Source organism: Carassius carassius, chromosome 7 (assembly GCF_963082965.1).
Source record: "Carassius carassius chromosome 7, fCarCar2.1, whole genome shotgun sequence".
Taxonomy (NCBI): Eukaryota; Metazoa; Chordata; class Actinopteri; order Cypriniformes; family Cyprinidae; genus Carassius; species Carassius carassius.
Window position 1 is genome coordinate 10,620,456 of NC_081761.1, and position 20,820 is coordinate 10,641,275.

Here is a 20,820-nt window from a genome sequence, read left to right on the forward strand (position 1 = left end):
AGGTTGATTTGATGATGTTGCCCAGCTCTAAGGATTGGTTTTTCCAGCAGGACAGTGCTCCATGCCACACACCTCAGTCAGTCAAGGTGTGGATGGTGGACCACTAGATCAAAACCCTGTCATGGCCAGCCAATCTCCAGACCTTAACCCCATTGAAAACCTCTGAAATGTGATCAAGAGGAAGATGGATGGCCACAAGCCATCAAACCAATCTGGGCTGCTTGATTTTTTTTGCCATGAGTGGCATAATGTCCCCCAACAGCAATGTGACAGACTGGTGGAGAACATGCCAAGACGCATGAAAGCTGTGATTGAAAATATGATCATGAACTTGTTTTCTTTGCATTATTTTAGGTCTTGTATAACATTGTATATGTTTGGCCATTTTTTGCAAATAAATGCTTAAAATGAGAATGTTTATTTAGAATTTGGGAAAAATGTCAGTAGGTATAGAATAAATAAAACAATTATTTTACTCAAAAACATACCTATGCTTGGTAAAACTATTAATTCACAGACCCTTGCTTAAATACCAAAGAGCTATTTTCACTATATCAGTAGATCTCTTGTAGTGTTGCGGTTTTCTTTTGTGATGACTTCGTCTGTTTTTAAAGTATTAACCATATTTCATTGTTGGCTCTGACCACCAGGACATTGTAACGAGGCACCTGACAGAGAAGAGCGTTGCAGACGAGCAGGCATCTTCTTTGGGTCCGACTGCATGGGCCACAGGTTCCCAGTCAGAGCTCACACCTAGTGAGAGCTTGGCTACCAGTGACAATGTGAGACATATGCCCTAATCATCTGTTTTTCTTTTTCTTTCTCTTTCTTTTTTATCACACAAGCTAATGTTGGCTAATGATTCCAGGATACATCTGAAAAGATTGTAACAGTTAAATCCAACTCTATACTGAAGAGGATAGCAGATAGAGACTCGATGGACAATGAGAGCCTGCTGTCCACCTCTTCCAACCTTGAACCCTTTGCTAGTGATGATCTGGGTAAGAAGACAGTGCAGTATGCATCATGCCAAAAACCCATTGGATGGGTTTCTTACCACAATAATGCTTGCTTTGCTGGGTTGGGGCTGGGCTGGGCTGAATCCTGTTGTACACCTCTTGAATACGATTATGTTTCTGTTTCTCTCTCTATCCATTGATTTCCTTTCTGCTCCTCCAGGTAACACAGTAATTCATTTAGATAAGGCATTGGCCAGAATGAGGGAGTATGAGCGTATGAAGCTGAGGGCTGGGTGTAACACAGATAACCCTGAGCACAGCTCTGGCGCTGCTGCTGCTTCCTCAGTACTCACTCAAGGTACTGCTGTGAACACTCTCGGCTGCAGATTAGACCCAACATTCTGTTGCAAGTGCTTTTAACTGTGTGTCCCTAACCAGATACAATGCAACAAATTTCCATACACAGTCAATACAATGTGATTTTTGAGCATAGAAACCAAACAGCTGGTAAATGACTGATGATCAGAAACGTATTGCATTGCATCTGCTTATGATGGACTGTGACTTCTGATCACAGCCACTGATTCCCTGTCTAGAAGGAACAATCCAGGCTTTTTACAATCTAGTGACTGTGTATCACACTTCTCTTCTCACATCTCCTGATTTTCAAATGTTCAAACTTTGACATGTCCTTCAGTGTGGTTTAATACATTAAAGGGTAATTTGATAACCAATTTTCCCATTCATTAGGGTAAGAAAAACCTGGAATGTTACTTTAGTCTGAGAGTTTGCTATTAATGATTATGGGATTAAATATTTATAATTAGCACTGGCTAAAGCTCTGCTTGCTTTAAACGTACTTGCTTGGGTTTTATACTTCTTCAGGTAGACCTAATTGTGTTATAATGCAATTTCTGTGAATGTGTGTCAATGTCTGATTTTAGGTGCGGGACATTCATCTACAGATGCACATTGTCCTCAGATTGACACACAACAGCTCGACAGACAGATCAAAGCTATCATGACAGAAGTTATTCCTTTCCTAAAGGTGAGCTTGCTCCACCTTTCTTTTCAAATTTACAAATAAATGAACCAATAAAGCTGCAGTTCATAGACCTGCTGATTTGCTTAATGTCTTTCTGTCAGGAGCATGTTGGGGAGGTGTGTTCACACCAGCTGCTCACATCTGTGAGACGCATGGTGCTCAAACTCACTCGGCAAAATGACGAAAGCAAAGAGTTTGTTCGGTTCTTCCACCGACAGCTGGGCGGCATCCTGCAGGTAAGCTCATTTGTAAAGTTTTATTTGTTTTTCCTTATGAAATTAGCCTTTTTTTAATAGTATAAAGTTTACTTGGTTTTTTGGTATCGATGTTGGTATCAAAAATTGTGGAACTTCATTTTTTAGATATGTATATATACATATATATATATAGATATATATGAATTATTGGCATTGTAACAACCTTGTTTCCAGCAACAACAACAAAAAAGTAATGTACTGTTATTGTGAAATAAAATAACTCGTATTGTGCACACATCATGTATAAAACAAGTTTTTATAAAGAATAGTATTTTTGAGAATCATAAGCATGTTTGAATATTTAAATATGTGATGCCCTAAAGTGTAGTCTATGTAGGTAGTCACTACTCGCTGGATCACAGCCTGCATTTCATTATAAATGCTTGAAGTGTATAATAATGTCCAAGATCTTGGTTTTGTGCACAGGACTCCTTGAGTAAGTTTGTTGGGCGGACGCTGCAAGACTGTGGTGAGGACCTGCTAGTAGAGATCTCTGAGATCCTCTTTAATGAGCTTGCCTTCTTCAGACTGATGCAGGATTTAGATCAGAACACCTCCAAAAACAAACACAGAACCAAGAGATGCTCTGACCACACATCTCCAAAACACTCACCTCACTCCGAGGTAGGCTTGAGTGATTAATCATCTTCATCTGTATGTGACAGTGCTTCTGTGTTTGAGCAACTAGTGTTTTTTATTAAGGAGGCGAAAACTCTAGAGAGAGAAAAGACATTCTCCCCATCATATTTTGATAAAGACAGAGTTAAGTTATAATTGTTGATACACTTACAACATTCACAATAAAACACTAAGCAGCTCCACTGCACTTCATCTAAAGCCCCACAGCAGAACAGATTTAAATGTTAGCTTGCAGTATCAGCAAGTGAAGAGAAGGATCGAGGAAAACACCTTACTGATTTCACACAGAAAATGGTAGCTGTTGTTCAAATATTGGCGTTTATGATCTTTTTCATAATTATTTTTTTATTCATATTTTAAGACAATAAGACAATCAAAAAATAAAATTGTTTTTTTTTTTCTTTTTTTTTATCCTTAGGATCAGGATGAGACTGAGAAGGTTGGGTCGCTTCATGAGAGGGAGGAGGACAAAGAGAAAGATGCACAGAGCAGTGAAGCATCTGAGGTGGAAGAAGAGGAGGGAGAAGGGCTGCCTCTTTCTATAAGTAAGTTTATCTGAAACAGGAAGAATTAGCTTGCCTTTGGGAAAAAGTACAGTGTAAAAAAAAAAAAAAAGTGTGGGATATATATATATATATATGAATTATTGGCATTGTAACAACCTTGTTTCCAGCAACAACAACAAAGAACAATATTGTGAAATATGATTATAAATTAAAATACATTTCTAGTTTCCTATTAAAATACATTGTAAAATGGAATTTATTCATTTTGCGGCCAAGCTGAATTTTCAGCAGCCAGTTCTATTGTTTTCAGTCACATAATCATTTAGAAAATCTTAGGACTTTTAAATAGTTTTGTTTCCTTGCTGAATTATTTAAAAAAAAAAAAAAAAAGGACAGACCCCAGAGTTATGAACTTTAATGTAAAAATTTTCTGTTTTCTGTTTTACTATAATATTAATATTTTAAGTGATTACATAATGTTTTTCCTTTAAATTGGCGTCATGGAAACACCATCTAGGGTAATGCTTGCTTTTCTACAGTACCTACAGTGTTTGCTGGAGGTTGTCCATTTTATCGCTAACAGGTTGAGATTGTTCTGTAATCTATTTGAATTTGATAAGATTTAGTTTGACGTGTGTGTGTGTGTGTGTGTATAGGATATGTCGAACGTCACCTGACCCAACCCGGAATTTTTGAATATAGAAATGTTAGTGAAAAGAATAATAATAATAAAAAAAAGACATTTAGATATCATTCCACATATGTGATGGACATTGTTTATGGTAACCATTGCTATTTACTTTGAAGACATCTTGAGTAACACTGCCTCATATTTAATGAAGCATATGCGAAACGCTTGAACCATTAGCGGCAAGACCAGGTAAACAGAATACAGAAGTCTGTTGTGCATAACCCCTATCGTCTTTTTTTCTTCAGACCTGTCTAAAGCAGAGACACAGGCTCTATGCAACTACGGCAGTGGAGAAGATGAAAATGAAGTGGAGGAGATGGAGGAGTTTGAGGCTGGACCTGTTGAGGTGCAAACATCATTACAAGCCAGCATGGACAACACTAGTGAACACAGCCAGGTTTGTTGGCATTTACACGAGAGCCAATAATCTGATTCAGCTCAGACAAATGACAAACACACTGATAATGACCTGTTGTGGTGTTTCAGGGCTCTGCCTTACAAAATGAAGCCCCCCATGAATCCAAATCAGACTTAGAAAACTCAGAAAGCAGCCAATGTATGCCTTTTTCTTTCTTCTTATACCATGAACATTTATTGAGATCTTTAACCTCCACTCACTGAATTTTGTCTCCCTTTTTCAAACAGTGAAAAACATGAAATGTGAGTCCAAAGACATGTTTCAGCCTCCAGAGGAGGGCAGAGAGGAGGCAAAAACTAGTTCAGGCGATGAAAGACGGGAGGAGGAGGAGGACTGTACTATTTCTCCAGCCCAGGAAACTCCACAGAGCTCAGATACAGCCAGTCCTGACACAGAGTCTCCAGTCATGATCAACACTGATGTGGGTCTCATTCTTCTCAGCAAACCTCTTTTATTCATTCATTTAGAAACTTTTTAAAGCATATTTTTAAAACATGTATTATATTCCCTTTTTTGTTTGACTTTTCATAATAAAGGAGGCTGGATCTGGAAATACCAGCCAGAGATCAGATGAGGAAGATTTTGTGAAGGTTGAGGATCTTCCTCTTCAAATGTCTCTTCTTTGTGAGGTAAGAGCTTGAGCGATCGCTCTCGAATAGGAATGGGGCACGATAGTCAAGTTGACAAGTACAATTCATGGAAAAGTTAACCTATTTTTTTAGTTGAATGTCACATGCACTGTAGTAGATGTGTTTAACGTCCCTATTTTCTAAAGGGTATAAGACATCATCAAATTGTGCTGTTTTTAAACATTTTCTGTACAGGAAGAGCTTTGTAAGAGGATCTCAGAAGAGCAGCAGAATAATAACTTAACAGCTGAAATCCTGAATGGAAATAAAGAAGAGATCACAGGATTGGTGGGAAATGCTCAAGCACTCAAAGAGCCTGGTAACTATTAAATGCCACCCAAACCTTGCATTTGATATTCATATTACTATGATTTGCTAATCAATAGATATCCCTGTGATGGATGAAGAAATGTTTTACTCATAATGTAAATCATATCTATTTTTGTTTTCCAGAAACCATTGGAGCTCAGAGTGCATGAGAATGGCGTTTTGATCCGTCTTATCATTCATGCAACATTACTGTATAATAAGCTTAATACCTTAAGATTCCTTGGAAACAACAGCCCAGTTAAGTCTTGGTGAATTAGCCTGTCAGCATGCGTGATCTAACAGTTCAAGAGACGTTAAAGAAGTCTCTCTACACTTGTAATCATTTTATTTGGATTGTTTTATGAAGAATGTAGGAGACATGTTTTTAAGGGGCTCTTGTCTTTAAGCCTGCAAGTACTTTTTCTGTTTCTTTGTTTAGCCAGAACTCTCCATAAAAGCTCCTTCAAATGCTTCGGTTTAAGAGATGCTAATCATTTTTGTGTTCCTATGTTTGGCTTTTGTTTTTGCATTTCTTTCTAGGATATCTTCCCAGACCGCTATGATTATTTGCCAACGCAATACATAAAGGACAATATATGTTTTTGTTTTTTTCCTGATTCAGGACAAAATGTTTAAATGTATTTGACTTGACACAGGATACATGATGAAATGTTAATGGATAGAGCAAAATCGCATATTAGCACTGGAACACTGTCCTGTCCTTTCTTATTGCTCTCTTTGAAATGTTTTCTCTTGCTTTTAAGGCATGTTGGCCAATGCTTGGGTTCTCCTCCCATTTCATCTTATGTAATTCTCCAATGTAGATTATTAAAATAAAACATTGATTTTTACCACTTACTGCAGTGATTGCTCTCTTTATCCCATTTGCACAAAACCTGCTTTGGCAAGTGTTTATTTTGCAAAATGTTGACTGACTCAGTGCATTATTTCCACAAGTATTGTATCTCCATGATTTATTTTTGTTATCTGTGCAAATCTGTTGCTTTATGTACATTCATTTCTTTCAGTTGATAATTTTCCCTCATACATTTGTTAACAGCGCTGATGAGATTTAATAAAGTTATGAGACAACAGTAGTGTTGATAATCACGTTGTTCCACTGTGCATATTTCTGTATGTTAATGTAGTTACAAAAACATTACATACAAAAATGTCAATCACATTCACAAAAATTTTAAAGAAATTGTAAAATCTGCCATACATATCAACTGTGCAATTATTTTTTGTTTCCATAACATGCATCTTTAGACAAGTGTGAAGTAGGCTGCCCTACTGTACCTGTTTGCCTGGTTAAGCTTGATTAAACCCAATGATGCCCACAAAAGCAGATGACAAACCTTTTAGCATGTAAGCCTACTGCTTCTTAATGAAGCTAAAATATGAATTAGATTCTTCTTTGCCTAAATGTACAGCCGTCTGTCCCTCACCACGGCATGCAGGGGTTAGGACAGTCACGGATGTACGACTCCAGTGTTCCCTTAGACACCTCCATAAGAGTCGTGTAGGTGGTCAACTGTACAGCACAATAAAGGGAAGTGTTAATAAACAAGCCATAAAATGAAATATAACAATAACAGTAAAAGATGATGGACCTACTTTATTTAACACTGGCTTGGTGGACAGGACATCATAGACTGTCTTTATGGAGATATCCTGAAAGGATTAAAACATATTTAGTCATTACATTTTTAATAACAGTTTAGGTCTATGTTTGCAGTGTCAAAACTCACAGCCTGTGTGGTCTGATTCATGCATTTCATAGCAGGAGTTCTGCGGTCATCCAGAAACAGAGGCTCTTTCCAGTGGTCATAGTTAGTCTCCAACACATACCACCTGCCATTCTTCACATCCAGCCTAAAATACATAAAAAAAAAAAAAAAAGTGTAAGCTGTAATACTGACAACCTCAAACTCGCACCTTCTTTCAACTAAATGTGTAAAGAAAAGCGATGCTGGTTCACTCACTCCAGTGGATTGATGCTGTGTGTTCTGGATCTGGTTATAATGCAGGCTTGACCGGCCTGGTTTCCTCCGAGGATGAAGTACGCTGGAGCCAGCAGTTTAGTGTCAGACAACAGAGCCTTGGCACTTTCATAGCTAAAAGAAGGTGATATCAATAATCTTTAGGAACCAAAGAAACTTCCATCTGATTCTTTTGTTTTATATTTCAATATTTAATATAAAAAAAAAAATTGCTAAATATATACTGCCTGTCAAAATAATTAAGATTTTGATAACACTTTACTTTAAGGACCATTTCTCTCTATTACCAAGCATGAATATTACTAGCAAATTGACTATTTATTGGTACTTAAAAAGCACATATTAATTCTTTATTATGCATTACCAGAGTTTATATCCCTGAATCCTACCTTTACTATTAATAAGCGGCAAATCAGGAGTATATTGAGACAAAACTTGTACTTAAAAGTTAATAGTGAAAATAGGACCTTAAAATAAGAGTGAGACCACGATTTTTTATTTTTTGAAAGATGTTGTTCTCACCAAGGCTGCATTTATTTGAAAAACCAAAAATCTAAATCAATTTTTTAAAAGAACTGCATTTTTTAATGATTCATGTGATGTCTGAATTGTGACAATTTGTCCTCCGTGATCATTCAGAAATCATTCTAATAAGATAATTTTGGTGCACTATTATTATAACTTATTATTAGTATTGAAAACCGTTTTTGCTGCTCAATAATTTTGTGGAACCTGTAATACAATATTAGTGTTTTTCCTGTATTTTATTTTTTTAATCAAATAAACACAACCATGGGGAGCAGAACAGATGTTTTTTTTTTTTTTTTAATAAATATTTTCTAAATCATAATTATTCCAAACTTTTGACTGGTAGTATACAGTTAACACTTTATTTGATGCTTATATTAAATTATAACGTGATTGTAAATGCAGAGTAATGCCTTACACTCAAATACAAAAGTATTATAAGACTTATATGTGATTATAATTCCTAATGAAAGAATAATGCATTAGATTGTGTATTATAATTCATTAAAATTAATTAAAAACAATATCATTTATAATGCGCTATGCAATGCAAATATATATATATATATACATATATGTATATCTATAGCCAACCTAGTAGCATTCTCCAGCACAGAACGAGTCAGAAAACTCATCCACATGCCGTCTCTCTTCCCCAAGATCCACTCCAGAATCCCTAAAATTCACAATAAAACAATCTAACAAAAAAGACCTAACCAAATGAAATCAGTATTTGTAAATGAAGAAAATAAAATCCTGCAAATCTTCAAGAAACAAAGCTTCAGCATATTTTTGACAATTCCTAATATGACTCAGCAAATATCAGGCAAAGGCTTACCGATGTAGCCTCCATCCAGACTGAATCGTTCATTCATAGTGAGGGTGAAAGAGTGCTACAAAGAAGACAAAAGACAGAGACACGGTGACAAACAGAAGTAATGTGATTACTGACCAACAATCCATGCTTTCACAATTCTCTTTCCTGTTAAATAGCAGAAGTCGAACTAAAATGTGAGAGACAAAAGGGCATTCTTGCCACCATGTTTTATCATTCATTCTGGATTCAGACCTAATGAACTCTGGTGGCTCATACTGATGTGAGCTCTGTCCTTACCGGATGAATACCGGTCAGCATGCCCACATATCCTGCAAAATTAGTGGATTTAAAGACGGTCTGGTTGTTGCGTCTGAAGTCAATGTTGACAACCAGTGGCTTCAGTTTCTCTGTGATGATCCATGACCTGTTCTTCAAATCCCAACTGTAAGCAGAAGAGAGCACAGAACAATATGACATCTTCATATTTCAATCAAAACATTCTCAATAATTGAGGAAGTAGGTTAACAACAATGCACTAAACTCACCCCATGAAAAGTCCAAAGTCCAGGTTCCTTGCATGGATGAGATTGCCTATAATAAAAACAAACTTTTTTTTTTTTTTTACTAGCAAAACAAGCTTAGAGTTGGTAAGATTTGGTAAGTCTCTTGTGCTCACCAACACTGGATTTATTTAAAAATGACAGTATTAGAATTATAATTATTATTACAATAATAAAAACTGTTAAATACTATTTATTCCTGTTATGGCAAAGCTGAATTTTTTAGCAGTTGTTACTCCAATCTTCACTGTCACATGATCCTTCAGAAAGAATTTGAATATGCTGATTTGGTTCAAACAGCATTTCTTCTTCTTCTTTTTTTTTTTTTCAAAACAGTGATTCGTTTTTTTTTAAAGATTCTTTGATTAATAGAAAGTTCAAAAGAACAACATTTATTTGAAATAGAATTTTATTTTAGCATAATAGAAGTTTTGACTGTCACTATTGACCCCAAACTTTTGACTGACACTGTATGTCATATAATCTGTATTTAATATTGTACAACACAAATTTAAATTATTAACTATTATAAAAAACAAAAATTAAAACAATGTTATCTATAGATGATATACTCACCATTGACATCCTCTGCAACCAGAGAAGTGCACACAGTGAACACCTCATAAAATACATTGAAGAGCACCACCTCACCTGAGAACAAGTAATTTGTGTAATTTAAATATAGATTTTATTTAACAGTGTTAGGCATAATAGTATGGTTTTGATGCATTTCATACCCAAAGGAACACCAGACACTGATGCTATTCCTCTGATCTCCTCATTGAACGGGTAAGGCAGGGTATCCACCATGAAGGGCTGGGGACAAACACATTATAGTCCATTTAGCAAACACTGTTATTATTCTTGTAGTCGATCTGTGATAGCTACTGTATATGTCTGATATGAGGTTTAAGATTATTGTTGACTTAAGTCAATCATGATTAAACACCACACAAAATGATATGTTAGATAGATTAGAGATTCCTTAATAACTCACCAAGTCCTTGTCTACTAGATCAATAAGCTTTCCACTGGGAACAAATGCATCTGCTAGATCTCTGATAGCCTGAATCATGCTCACCATCTAAAGACAAAGCACATGAGCTCTTGAGCAACGGGAACACGTCAGCCCTTCTCAGATCATCTGGTTTTAGGTTTGCAGACGACAAGGTTTTACAGTTCAATTTTGGTTCACAACAAAGTTCAAAAACACATCAATTAAAAGAGATAAGATCGAAAATCAACTAATAAGGCAACTAATAATCAAGTAATGCCAAAAACTGTACGTTTTGCTGTAAGTGCATTCATAGAGCATTGAAACAGTGAGGTATGAACTCACATCATTCTTTTTGTCTGTAATGATATCTGTCCATCTTTTGCTTGGTGGTAAATCCAGATTAACAGTATACCAGGACACATCGCCTTTAAATCTAAAAGATACAGAGATTATACAGATTTTCTTATTCTCTCTCTCTTCAATGAGAATTACAAACTCGTAACTACATAATACAATCGTTCATATTTGGAGAAAATTGGGATTTATGTTCTAATATAATTGTTAAATTGCTGTTTCATATTTTGTGTTTGCATAACAAGGATACATATTCACCCTGTTGTTACACAACACCTGACTTTGTTTCACTTCTTTAAAACTAAAGTAAACCTTGTTTTGCTTGTTAACATCACAGACAATAAGCTGTCAAAATACAAATTTTTGGAAATGTTTCAAATGAATTGTACATATCTGTGTTACCGTTGGATTTTCATATACACACCTGTTGTACATGATTTAACACGGATTTAAATGTCGATCTCTGACAGCAGTTTTTACAGGTTGTATAATTGATAATTTCACTCGTCATACTCACGTTGCGCCGTTTGGAGGATACATGCCACTTCTGCACTCTTCTGTGTACTGAAATATAAACATTAGTCATTTATCACATATTTACTGTAAACTGGAGTTGTGGTGTTTACTTCGCAAACAGCACTGCTAATTAAGGTTACAAAACATAGTAATGGCGTATTAACATAGGTAAAATTGGATAATAGCGTCTACTAAATGCATAAATGTAATTTAATTTAAACACAAACTATTGCAGCCCTGCTATTATTCTAAGTGATATATCTGATATGAGTCGACATGAGGATTGTCGTAATCAAACATTTGTTTTCATAAATATCAATGACAACTTTAGTTTGTCACTTACCGGTGGTACATACTGCGAAGACGAACACATAAACATAAAAGAGAGAATAAAAGAGCAGAAGTATAATCTGGTGATCATGATGAGACGAGCAGTGCTCCTCAGCAGAGTCTGTGTGTGTGAACGCGGAAGTGCCGATGATTCTCGTGACAGTTCGAGACACTGTGGGGGAGTTACCTAAACAATGAGTTACAAAATAAAAGATGACTTCACACTCTGTCTCTGTCTTATATATATATAATTGCTGTAGCATAAGTCGTTCCTACATCATCTATTTTTTATTTATTTAAAGCCATTTAAGAATAAATAATGACCGCAGAATAACAACGCCGTTTTATCTCTCTCGATACAAACATGATCGGTAAAATCCACTGTTAAACAAATAGGGGAATGTATTGCGCCATCTGTCGTCTGTAGACGGTGGTGCAACAACAAGCATAAAGTTTTTGAGCTGAGATGAAGCTTAAAGAACTCTCCAATGACTGAGCAGTTTTAATACTGTCAATATTCAAGAGCTATTAAGAACACTTAAATTACACAGTCATCAAATATGCACACTTTTTTAAATGTAATCTTGAAGTGCTTATACATTTTGAAAATTAGTTACAAAAAAATGTTTAACTAAGGAGTTAAATCTTAAAACTACAATAATCATTTAAAAATCATTATTCAGCTAACAAACAGCAGATTTATTAACTGCAATGATGAATGGTCATTATAAAATATCCATTATGTCTTCAAATGTGGCTTAATGTTAACAATTTTTTTATTTAAATATCAAATCCTACAAAAATCACACCACGACGACACTAAACGATTTCAGTCAGAAACATTAAGGATAACCAAATGTTTCCACAAGTTATTCATTCTTTGCTTTTTTTGTATATATTTATGTACCATTAAATTTTTCTTACAATAAATTGATTAAACAATTGAGATTTGAGTTTACAATCCATGGAGCATTAATCAAATTAACATTCCAATATTAAATAAATGACTTGTTATTATTTAAGTAATTTGTTAAATAACAATATCACTTATAGGCCATCTAAAAACAACAACAAAACATTTTCTTATAAAAAGTGACTAGGTTTATTATCTATAAAAAAATGGCAGTGATTCCATGCTCAGTTTAATTCAATTTAATTGATGAAGATGAAAAGAAAAACACTTCTGGATTCACTTGCAGTATCTGTCAGCCTTCATCTTGGCTCTCCTAAAAAAGAAAAAATAATGATTTCTTATAATTCAATTCATGTTTATTTGAATAGCGTTTTTCATGATACACATTGTTACAAAGCAGCTGCACAGAAAATGTGGTACATTTGGTCTCAAACACCATCCAATAGTGCATATCTACATAATCTAACACCTTTTCATTTGTATAAGTGTGATTAGTTAAATAAGCATGCTACAGTCATTTATTATCCAGTATGAGCACAATTTGAGGTCAGAGGTCTTACCTGTCTTTTTCTCTTCACCTCTCTTTCTGTGCATGAACGGATCTGTGGAGGACAGATAAGCATGAAAAATAGCGTTTATAGAAAATACTTGTAATTTTACAGGAAGTCTTAAGTGTTCAGATAAAATACAATCTATTCACTGCAGTGGCCAAATCTGGCCATTCTCACTGATTTATTTCTCAAAACATTGCTGAGCTTTAGGATTACATATAATGATGTCTAAAATAGCTGGGAATTATTCTGTCCTTCGGACAACAACAACAGCAAAAATGCTCCCCCTTGAGCAATTCATCTTGGTGTGGACTGTGAGTTTAGAGAGGTTCACCTTGATCATCTCCTCCTCTCCAGCCGTCTTGCTTTTGGCCACTATGTCTCCACTCTCAATGTACCAGATGAAACAACTTTCTGCAGCAAGCAAGGCCATTTTACCCTACAGAAAACAAGAAACATCACAAGTAGAAGAAATGGTAGAAACTGAATTCAAAACTTCTGGCTAAAATGTACTAGGAGTTATTCACATTTCCTATACAAAAATTAAGTATTTTCATTGTGGCTGGTGAATTGGTTTGATTGACAGATTTACTCACTTTCTGAAACACTGTTTCCCACTGTTCCCTGGAGCCAATGGCATCTGATCGACTAACCACAACACCGTCTGAGTTTATACCTAAATACTTCCCTTAGCCTGACTTTAGCGCTAGCCTACATACAAACAAAAAGATAAGAAAAATGAGTCACATGATCAAATGAACTCAATTAGCTATACAACTTTCAATTACAGACATTTAACTACTTTTTCCTGGACTTTGCTACTGATCAGTCTTGAACACTGATGATCCCCATCACTGCTCAGAAACTAAGTTATGGATATGGTTATGATCTTTATCTGAAGTCTGATGGCAGTAAGCTGTCTGGAAGATCTCTGCCTTTATTCTCTGGAAACATAAAACATATGTATTTCTACACTTGTATACACTAACATAAAGAAACTCAGTAAGATTAGTTTTTTTAAGTCATCTCCTATGCTCAACAAGGCTACAGTTATTTGATCATTTCAAACTACTGCAATTATTTAAAATAGAAATAGTTTGTACCATTATAAATGTCTTTTCGGTTAATTTTTTTTTTTTTTTAATTAACCTACATGCATCCTTGGTGAATAAGAGTATTAATTCATTAGAGTATGTAATTCCTAAAATAAATCTTAACTTATGCCAAATGTTTTATGGTAGTCTATATTTACTGCATATAATTGCATTATTACAATAGACAAATCTGTGACAGCCATTTCTAATCTAATCCACAGAAGTCAGAGCTGCCACACATTTACACCTGAATGATTTCTATGTCATCAAAAACATTTATAAGAACATGGAAAAACGATGAATTTCTGCTATAATAATATCAAATACAGAGAACAAAGAAAAGTCTTATATATAAACTACTTGGCAATAACTCACAATACTGCTGAGTCTTGCAGTATTTTAACAGTAGTTTGTTCTTCAACCATGAATGACTGAATAAAAGTAAGAGTAAACCTGAATGCTGATATTCTATTCTATCTGCCGTAGACATGATTTGTGATATTGAATTCAGCAAGAGCATTCAAGTGATATGCTCAAAAAGATAGAGAGCAGTGTGTGTGTCCATGTTTTTTTTCTCTGGAGAGGCATGGTAATCATACAGATGCATTGGTCATGAAGTAGGTGTCAACAGCAGTTTCAGTCATTCATTTAGTAATTTCAGGTCTCAACTGCTACATTAAATTGATTTTAGAAAGCGTGCACAAATTTCATGGTGCTTCCAAAGTGATGCAGAGGCCGAGCCTTATAACCAGCGGTCAGTGAAAAGCAGAAAATAAGGCTGGAAAGAAAAACAATCGTAAACAACTCCTTCTGGTGACTGGACTATGAAATTGCTCTGTGTTTTGCATGAACGGCTGCGGTAATAGCGTCTGACGATCCATAACATTATTCAGGTTTTTAAATCCCACACTGAGAGCAAAAGAAAAACACCAGCACCTAGCAATCTCTACTTTTGAGACTTATTTGTTCTGCACTATTAGAGGGACCTTTTCAATTTAAAAGGCAATATAAAAGCTGCATGGCATGGCTGAAAAAAAAATTACAATGCAATATAATTGCAGTGAAAGATTTGCCTGTTGCCTGAAAATACTGAAAAGGGTGCTTCTAAAAAGCATTTTAAAACATGGGCCTTTAAAATAAAACATATTTCCAATAAAGATTCTAGTTCAACATTTTCAAATCATTTTAAATCTTACCACCACTGTATATAAATGCACCTGATCATGGGCCACAACCTTTGTAACTTCAAGGCCCACTACTGTGAAAGTCCATATTCTAAGACCATCCTACAGAGTCAATTATTTTTATACCTTTTTTCCTCTGCTTAAAAAAAACAAAAAAAAAAACAACAACAACAACAACAATTTTTAAACAATTTAAATATTTTCCTTGAGGTCCACTTAAAATGTTAGCCATAGATATGTTTCATAATCACACAAATCTCAACAACTAAAATCCTTAATCGTGAAATGCTCCTTTTTAACCCTTAATCATTCCTTGGGGTCCAGCTGACCCCGCTGAGAGATTCCTTATTTTTTTTAAGTCTTCCCTTCAACTCAGGGGCATGAGACTCTGTGACTTTTCCTAAATAATCTATCTAAACACACACACAACAATCTGGACTTGACTTGATTTGGTTGTTCTAAAGGTGTAATTTTATTTTTTATTTTTACCTTTTAAAGGTACAATTTGTAAGATATTTGCAGTAAAATATCCCAAATCCACTAGGCTAGAGATATATATTTTGTCCAGCTGATTACTAATAATATCTAATGTTTTCAACTACTTGTAAATCATGAGAAAATTCCCATTCTAAACAGTGATACGGGGCAGTGCAGTCGCCTGTCAATGACGATAGCTCACCTTTGTTACGCCGTTACTGACATAGAAACCATATGACAACAGTGTTGTGGACAAATGCGGAAGTAGTGTCTAGCGTCCAGCAAACCACTAGCTTGCTTCAAGCAGTTCCTTATTTAACTCTTCTTGCACGTTTTATGGTGGACTGTGTTATTTATGGAACATAATTACTGTTTACTGTTTGCCGCTGGTTCTGTCGACAAGGACAGCTCCCGTAAACGTAAGCGTACGGGCCAACCAAACGACCCAAGAAGAGTTTGGGACAAGAGGAGAGAAAGAGCGAGGATCAATATCAGTGCTGCATTTTGTATATGGAGAGAGCTTCGCGACAAACTAGAAAGAGATGCCGATCTCTCTTGTGTTTTACTCGACAGGTGAATTGTTTTGATTTGTATCTTTACAGTAAACCTATGCTATTATAACAATCAACAAGATTAGTATTATGAGGCATACATGCTAAACGCGGAGCATTGCATCTCTAGAACAGCGCGAGGACGCGTCTGATACATAGTCTGTTCGCCTCTTTGCATTTACTTTGTATGTAATCTACTCGCTCAAATCGATTGTTATTGTTTTGGTAGTGCGCCCTCTAGTGGCAGGTTCTACAACCTGTACCTTTAAGGACCCTGGCGTCAGATTGACCCCACGTTGAAAATTAATGGGAAAAGTAATAAAAAAAAAGGATTTTGTCAAAAAATAAATAAATAAAAGACGTAAACACAGTATAAATCTGAAATGTTTTTACTTTTTATAAAGGCCTGGATCTAGAGCACAAATGCAAATTGGAATGAACATTCTATCTCATGCGCGCACACACACACACACACACCCGTGTGTGACTGCAATAGAGTGCATTTTTATAGAAACTGCTATATAAAATCAACAAATTTGGCATAAATCTGAAAATTCCCACTCATAAATGAAGGACTGGTACTAGAGCACAAATGCAACATGCAACAAGCATGTTCACTCACACACACAGACAGGTGTGACATAGGTATCCAGGGCATTTTTTGGATTTTGGCAAATAAAATGAACAGAACATAAATCCATAACAATGTGAAGGGGTAGACATAATACACACATACACACACACACACACACACACACACAAACACAGAGAGATTTCATATAAACATAGTTTACATTTACATAAACAAAAGCAGACAATACACCCACTGATACAGAAGAGCGTACTCTGCCTGCGTTCAGCTCATAAACTCCAAAATGGCTTTACAGTGATGTAGATGGAAACAGGAGAGGAATTGTTGAATAAAGTCAATATTTTAGTTTTCTTCATGTACAAAAAGTATCCTTGTCACTTCATGTTACGGTTGAACCACTGATGGCAGATGGACTATTCTGACGACGTCTTTCATACTTTTCTGGGCTTTGCCAGTTTAATTTACTTGGCAGTCGGACAGTCTCAAGCCTCCCAGTTTTCATCCAAAATATCTTAAATTGTGTTCCGAAGATGAACAAAACTTTTACGGGTTTGGGACGACATGGGGGTAAGTGATAAATGACACAGTTTTCATTTTGGGGTGGAGTATAGTGATGGGAAGTTCGAATCTTTTCCGCGAACCGGTTCTTTCGGACAGTTCAATTCAATAAACCGGTTAAAAAAACCAGTTCACCGGTATAGATACTAGACTGTATAAAAACAGGTTCTTTTACGCTCGACGTAATGACGTCACTGGCGATGACGTAATGGTGTCAAGTCTATCAAACATTCAAATATATAAAGTCAGTAATCATAACTTTAGTCAGTTAAAAACCTTATAATCATGAAAAGTTTACAATTAAGTTTTGCAACAACGCACCCAAATACAGTAACAGCAATAATGTGCATACGAGGATTTAAGTCTTGAAGATATAAAGTAAATTAGGTGTCATCAGTGCAGTAACCATGATCCACTTAATATACATAATCCATTGCGATGTATTTGTTATTAAATGAACTTACGTTTCGCCAGATTGCCCTTCATTCAAGCCCTCGGTTTACCCGCGCTCATAACATTAGCACAGAATCAGTTCAGAATCAATCACCTAAAGAATCAGTTCGGTTCAGACGTGCTGTGAGTCAGTCGGCTTTATGCTGTATCACGCATGCGCAGTATCATCAGCTCCTCGGTTCTCGAATCGGATGTGTCCGAAAGAAACGATTTTCGGTTCAGTGTACTGATGATCCCAAAACCGATGCAACCGGTTCTTGACTCCAGAATGAGAATCGCTCAAACCGGCACATGCTGCAGTCCAGTATCATCAGCTGCTCTACTCGTGTTCATGTTCTATTTACTACAAACTCAATTTGGGAATGTGTCATCGTTAACTATAAATACAGTACAGATATTTCATAAATCATCCCTCATTCCTATTAAACATAGTCTTTAGATTCTTAATTATTGTCCAACTTCCATGAAAATCCTTTTGGCCTATACATAATCTACAATATACTGATTAGAAACATTCATCTTAAAAAAAAAAAAAAAAAAAAAAAGCAAAATAAAATATAGTTATTTTATCACACTTTCCGATGTTTAACAAAATACTTGAAAAATTACACGCATGCGCAGTATCATCAGTTCATCGGTTCTCAAATCGGACACGTCCGAAAGAAACGGTTTCGGTTCAGTGTACTGGTGATCCGAAAACCGATGCAACCGGTTCTTGACTCGAGAACGAGAATCAGCTCATCGGTTCTCGAATCGGACGCGTTAGACAGAAACGGTTCTCAGTTCAGTGCTGGTGATCCGAAAACTGATGCAACCGGTTCTTGACTCGAGAACGAGAACTGCTCCAGCAGTGGGCGTGTTCGTTCGTCATCTGGCTCGAGTCGGTGTTCATCTTCAGTTCAGTCTTCACAGCAGTTCAGTCAGTGTATTGTTTGAGTAAATAAATTACTCCGGGATATTGGTTTATTCTGACTCAGAGGGAGTGTCAGCCACATTAAAAAGTTAACAGCTTAAGTAATTTGTGGATTAATGCTCATTGGAGACACGAATCGTTTCAAACGATTCAGTTCGATTTGGTGAACTGGTTCAACTGGTTCACTAAGAAGAACCGGTTAAATTGAACGATTCATTCGTGAATCAAAGGTGTTTCTGATGCCAAATTCTGCGTTAGTCAATACATATAATTATCTATGAATGATATATTTTACAACTCCATGGGCAAAGTGACAATTAACGTTGCCAACAATATTCATCTCGTCTTCATCATCATCTCGTTTTCTCTTCTTATCCTTCTTTCTGCACAATATGGAAGGTGCAGGCCAGCGTCAAAAAATATGATATTAAATAACTTACATCAATTAGAACAGTGAGTTAATTAACTGTGAACGTTAATGACAAATGATACAACTCTGGAGGAACGCAATACAAAAAGAAAGCCTTACTTTTTATCGTTTAACCCTTTTAGGACGAGTTTGCTGGACTTTACGTGTCTGCATGATCACACACGGTAAAAGCAGCTGAATTAAAACGTGTTTGTGGGATATACGCATAGACAGTAAAATAAATATACCGGTATACGTTATTCTCATTCTGGAAAGCGTTTTCCTGCAACAGTGTGTAGGAGTACGGTGGCCCAGATGAGCCCGCTGAAGACGTGCGTATGGTGAGAAGTGCGACACCCATCGGTTGGAAAACGCACTGCTTACTATTGTGCTTAAAAATTGTGCTTAAAAAACCCCATCAAAAACGCCATAGCAAGCTAGGATGAATCTAAAAGTTTACCAGAGTAAAGACTTAGAGATAAATGTGTGGTGGTAGCTTGAAAAGAGACATTATTTTATTATTGTTAACTGTGATTTCTCCAGAGCTTATTGTGGATGTGTCTGATATCGAATAGGGCTACTTTGTGAGGAGGTAGGCCTACTTAATTGAAATAAACGATTACTTGGCAATCCATTAAAACTGTATATAATTTTATATATTTACTAAATGTTATATATTTTCATACTATATTTTCATACTATAAGCTATGTTGTATGAATATGTGTCGTATAATGTAATCTGGATGTATTTGTAATCTGGTTATTGCAATGTGACGTATGGCAACAGCTGCATCATTTCACTGCCATTGACAGATTTTCTGTCGAGGCCTCATGGGATAGTGAAGTGTCCACTGGATGCACACTTCAGAATCTCGCTGGAAGTGGGAGGTGATCGAGGTATGGATGATATATTTTGTCTAGACATTTTATGAATACTGTGAATTCGAACATTTCACACACCTTTTCACACAGTTAAGTATTATAGGAGGAAGGTACAGTATGCATATTCACTTGCTGCCTCAGTCAGGTGCACTTTACGTGACCTTCCATTTCCAGTGTGTGGGATGAAGCCAATTTCAATTTTTGTTGAGACATTTTACACAAAATTAAAGAGACAGCTAAACAACTGAAGGTAAATTTTATACTTAGAAAAAAGTACTCACTTTTCTTTAATGGACAATTTGTATCTGTTTGACATTAACCCATATAAAAAGAAAAATGGGGGTCAGATTTAAATCATTTATTGCACTGCATGTTCTAATACCTACACATTTTATTGTTCATCTGGGTAGTATAGTATAGTTGCTTATATTCTTTTAAAATGTAATAATTACATCGCATTAAATGCCATAGCCAATTTATAGACTAATTGCCATTTGACGATATGAGTAGCTGCAGACATATACATATGTGGGAATTACATTTTTTTTTACAAAACAGAATGTTTTCAAAAGCAGGTCTTGAGAGGCGTTGTTGGATTTAGCTCAAATCTAGGTACATGTTTGTAAAAATACAGAATGTTTTTAGCTTGGGTGTGGGTTAACGCCAGGTTATAGTATTTATAGCT

General features: G+C 35.8%; 2 protein-coding genes and 1 long non-coding RNA gene across 11 annotated transcripts in view; 1 reads left to right on the forward strand and 2 right to left on the reverse strand.

The window, feature by feature from the left end:
* The window catches only part of LOC132143516 (pericentriolar material 1 protein-like), a 38,517-nt gene extending 31,967 nt beyond the window's left edge, over positions 1 to 6,550 (forward strand). For 6 of the 8 annotated variants that reach the window (XM_059553790.1, XM_059553793.1, XM_059553792.1 and 3 more), the window contains 14 exons: positions 651 to 782; positions 869 to 1,001; positions 1,180 to 1,317; positions 1,904 to 2,007; positions 2,106 to 2,240; positions 2,688 to 2,885; positions 2,964 to 3,023; positions 3,319 to 3,445; positions 4,343 to 4,494; positions 4,584 to 4,653; positions 4,743 to 4,936; positions 5,052 to 5,144; positions 5,340 to 5,463; positions 5,598 to 6,550. In XM_059553790.1, coding sequence (XP_059409773.1) covers positions 651 to 782; positions 869 to 1,001; positions 1,180 to 1,317; positions 1,904 to 2,007; positions 2,106 to 2,240; positions 2,688 to 2,885; positions 2,964 to 3,023; positions 3,319 to 3,445; positions 4,343 to 4,494; positions 4,584 to 4,653; positions 4,743 to 4,936; positions 5,052 to 5,144; positions 5,340 to 5,463; positions 5,598 to 5,623 — 1,686 coding nt within the window. In that variant the 3' untranslated portion in view covers positions 5,624 to 6,550. The remainder of the gene's footprint in view (positions 1 to 650; positions 783 to 868; positions 1,002 to 1,179; positions 1,318 to 1,903; positions 2,008 to 2,105; positions 2,241 to 2,687; positions 2,886 to 2,963; positions 3,024 to 3,318; positions 3,446 to 4,342; positions 4,495 to 4,583; positions 4,654 to 4,742; positions 4,937 to 5,051; positions 5,145 to 5,339; positions 5,464 to 5,597) is intronic. The other 2 variants (XM_059553794.1, XM_059553796.1) reach the window with 2 other exon arrangements.
* On the reverse strand, positions 6,411 to 11,731 carry LOC132143518 (acid ceramidase-like). The gene is made up of 14 exons (XM_059553798.1): positions 11,572 to 11,731; positions 11,230 to 11,276; positions 10,701 to 10,791; positions 10,359 to 10,445; positions 10,099 to 10,177; positions 9,938 to 10,012; positions 9,347 to 9,392; positions 9,099 to 9,243; positions 8,823 to 8,877; positions 8,579 to 8,660; positions 7,439 to 7,570; positions 7,205 to 7,328; positions 7,071 to 7,127; positions 6,411 to 6,987 (listed from the first exon to the last, which is right to left on the reverse strand). The coding sequence occupies exons 1-14, from the start codon at positions 11,647 to 11,649 to the stop codon at positions 6,898 to 6,900; spliced, it is 1,188 nt and encodes a 395-aa protein (XP_059409781.1). The 5' UTR covers positions 11,650 to 11,731; the 3' UTR covers positions 6,411 to 6,897.
* Positions 11,732 to 12,636: 905 nt separating this feature from the next.
* LOC132143038 (uncharacterized) lies at positions 12,637 to 19,478 on the reverse strand. Of its 2 annotated transcripts, XR_009434162.1 has the most exons (6): positions 19,374 to 19,478; positions 19,167 to 19,227; positions 13,619 to 13,728; positions 13,357 to 13,461; positions 13,032 to 13,073; positions 12,637 to 12,784 (listed from the first exon to the last, which is right to left on the reverse strand). It is a non-coding gene; the product is annotated as an uncharacterized LOC132143038 (long non-coding RNA). The 2 variants fall into 2 exon arrangements; XR_009434163.1 differs by lacking the exon at positions 19,167 to 19,227 and having other exon boundaries at positions 13,619 to 13,733; positions 19,374 to 19,474.
* Positions 19,479 to 20,820: the final 1,342 nt, after the last annotated feature.

What these genes read in the sequence shown, in the direction of transcription:
- LOC132143518 (XM_059553798.1), bottom strand. Translation starts at nt 11,649, where the DNA reads ATGATCACCAGATTATACTTCTGCTCTTTTATTCTCTCTTTTATGTTT. An exon ending in TATCCTCCAAACGGCGCAAC is followed by an intron (nt 10,792 to 11,229) that starts GTGAGTATGACG and finishes TGTATCTTTTAG; the next exon opens with ATTTAAAGGCGATGTGTCCT. An exon ending in TGAATCAGACCACACAGGCT is followed by an intron (nt 7,128 to 7,204) that starts GTGAGTTTTGAC and finishes TAATCCTTTCAG; the next exon opens with GATATCTCCATAAAGACAGT.